Source organism: Sinocyclocheilus grahami, unplaced genomic scaffold (genome assembly GCF_001515645.1).
Source record: "Sinocyclocheilus grahami isolate Dianchi unplaced genomic scaffold, SAMN03320097.WGS_v1.1 scaffold742.1, whole genome shotgun sequence".
Classification (NCBI taxonomy): Eukaryota; Metazoa; Chordata; class Actinopteri; order Cypriniformes; family Cyprinidae; genus Sinocyclocheilus; species Sinocyclocheilus grahami.
In genome coordinates, this window is record NW_015505921.1 from 616,235 (window position 1) to 617,407 (window position 1,173).

Here is a 1,173-nt window from a genome sequence, read left to right on the forward strand (position 1 = left end):
ACCATCGTCCTGAACCGATCCCTGACCAATACACAAGTAAACGTTATAATCAACAAGTTCTTAATAAAAATCAATCATAAATCTTAATGAGCATCGATCATCAGTGTTGCCAAATACGTGGTTTCCCATGTAATTGAGCTGCTTTTATACTGTTGCTGCAGGTCTCCCCACTGAAACACGATTTCAACCGAGGTAGGAACCCCCAGAAGGAGGTTTTGACCCCCCAGAGTTTTTGATCTCCAATTTGCCCTGGAAGGCGATTAGGCTAGTTTTGGCCTTGATTTGACTAGTTTAGCTATTGGGCTGGTTTTTGATATGCAGACCTGGCAAGCCTGTCAATCATACATTTACAATGGAATTGAATAAGAGAGAGACTTACAGGGCCCAATCCACAGCAATAATAAGAGTGATGTCATCTGTAGGAAGTCCCACTGAGGTTAACACTATCACCATGGTTACCAGGCCGGCCTGTGGAATGCCAGCAGCACCGATACTGGCTGCTGTAGCCGTGATGCTGAAGTAACAAGTAATGAAATACAGAATGCTTGGAGTAAGAACTTACTGATATCTAATATCTGTTTTTATATGTGTATATGTGTATATGTGTATATGTGTATATGTGTGTATGTGTGTATGTGTATATATATATGTGTCACGGTGCACATACACGAGGAACACAGGAACGAAGGAACGAGGAGACACGGAGATAAAGTAACTCAAAAGGGTTTATTAACAAAGGCTGGGGATCACAGGACTCAACACATCAGGATGACAGAATGACATTTAACGACTGACAAAGGACAAGAACACACTTTAAATACACAGGAACTGATGAGGGGAAGTCAAGGGACACCTGGAACTAATAAGACAATCAACATAGGAAACACCTGGGAACAATGAATTCAAAACACGAGACAGAGAAACTGGATGACGGAGCACATAGGGAGCAAAGACACACACAAAACCTGGCCCAGAGCCTGACAATATGTGTGTGTGTATTTTTAAAATAATGTAAGAACTAACTGATATATATATCATCATAAATCATTAAATGTATTAATATATTACATTTTGTAATAAATATTTTATTTATATAAATATATGTATATGTATATGTATATATATGTATGTGTGTGTGTGTGCATAATTTATATAAATAAATGAAGTGAATTC

At 38.2% G+C, this 1,173-nt stretch overlaps 1 protein-coding gene across 1 annotated transcript in view; it reads right to left on the reverse strand.

Moving 5' to 3' along the window:
- The window catches only part of LOC107560770 (excitatory amino acid transporter 5-like), a 12,184-nt gene that overhangs the window by 7,971 nt on the left and 3,040 nt on the right, over positions 1-1,173 (reverse strand). The window contains exons 6-7 of the mRNA XM_016245029.1: positions 380-514; positions 3-21 (exon numbers count right to left, since the gene is read on the reverse strand). Coding sequence (XP_016100515.1) covers positions 3-21; positions 380-514 — 154 coding nt within the window. The remainder of the gene's footprint in view (positions 1-2; positions 22-379; positions 515-1,173) is intronic.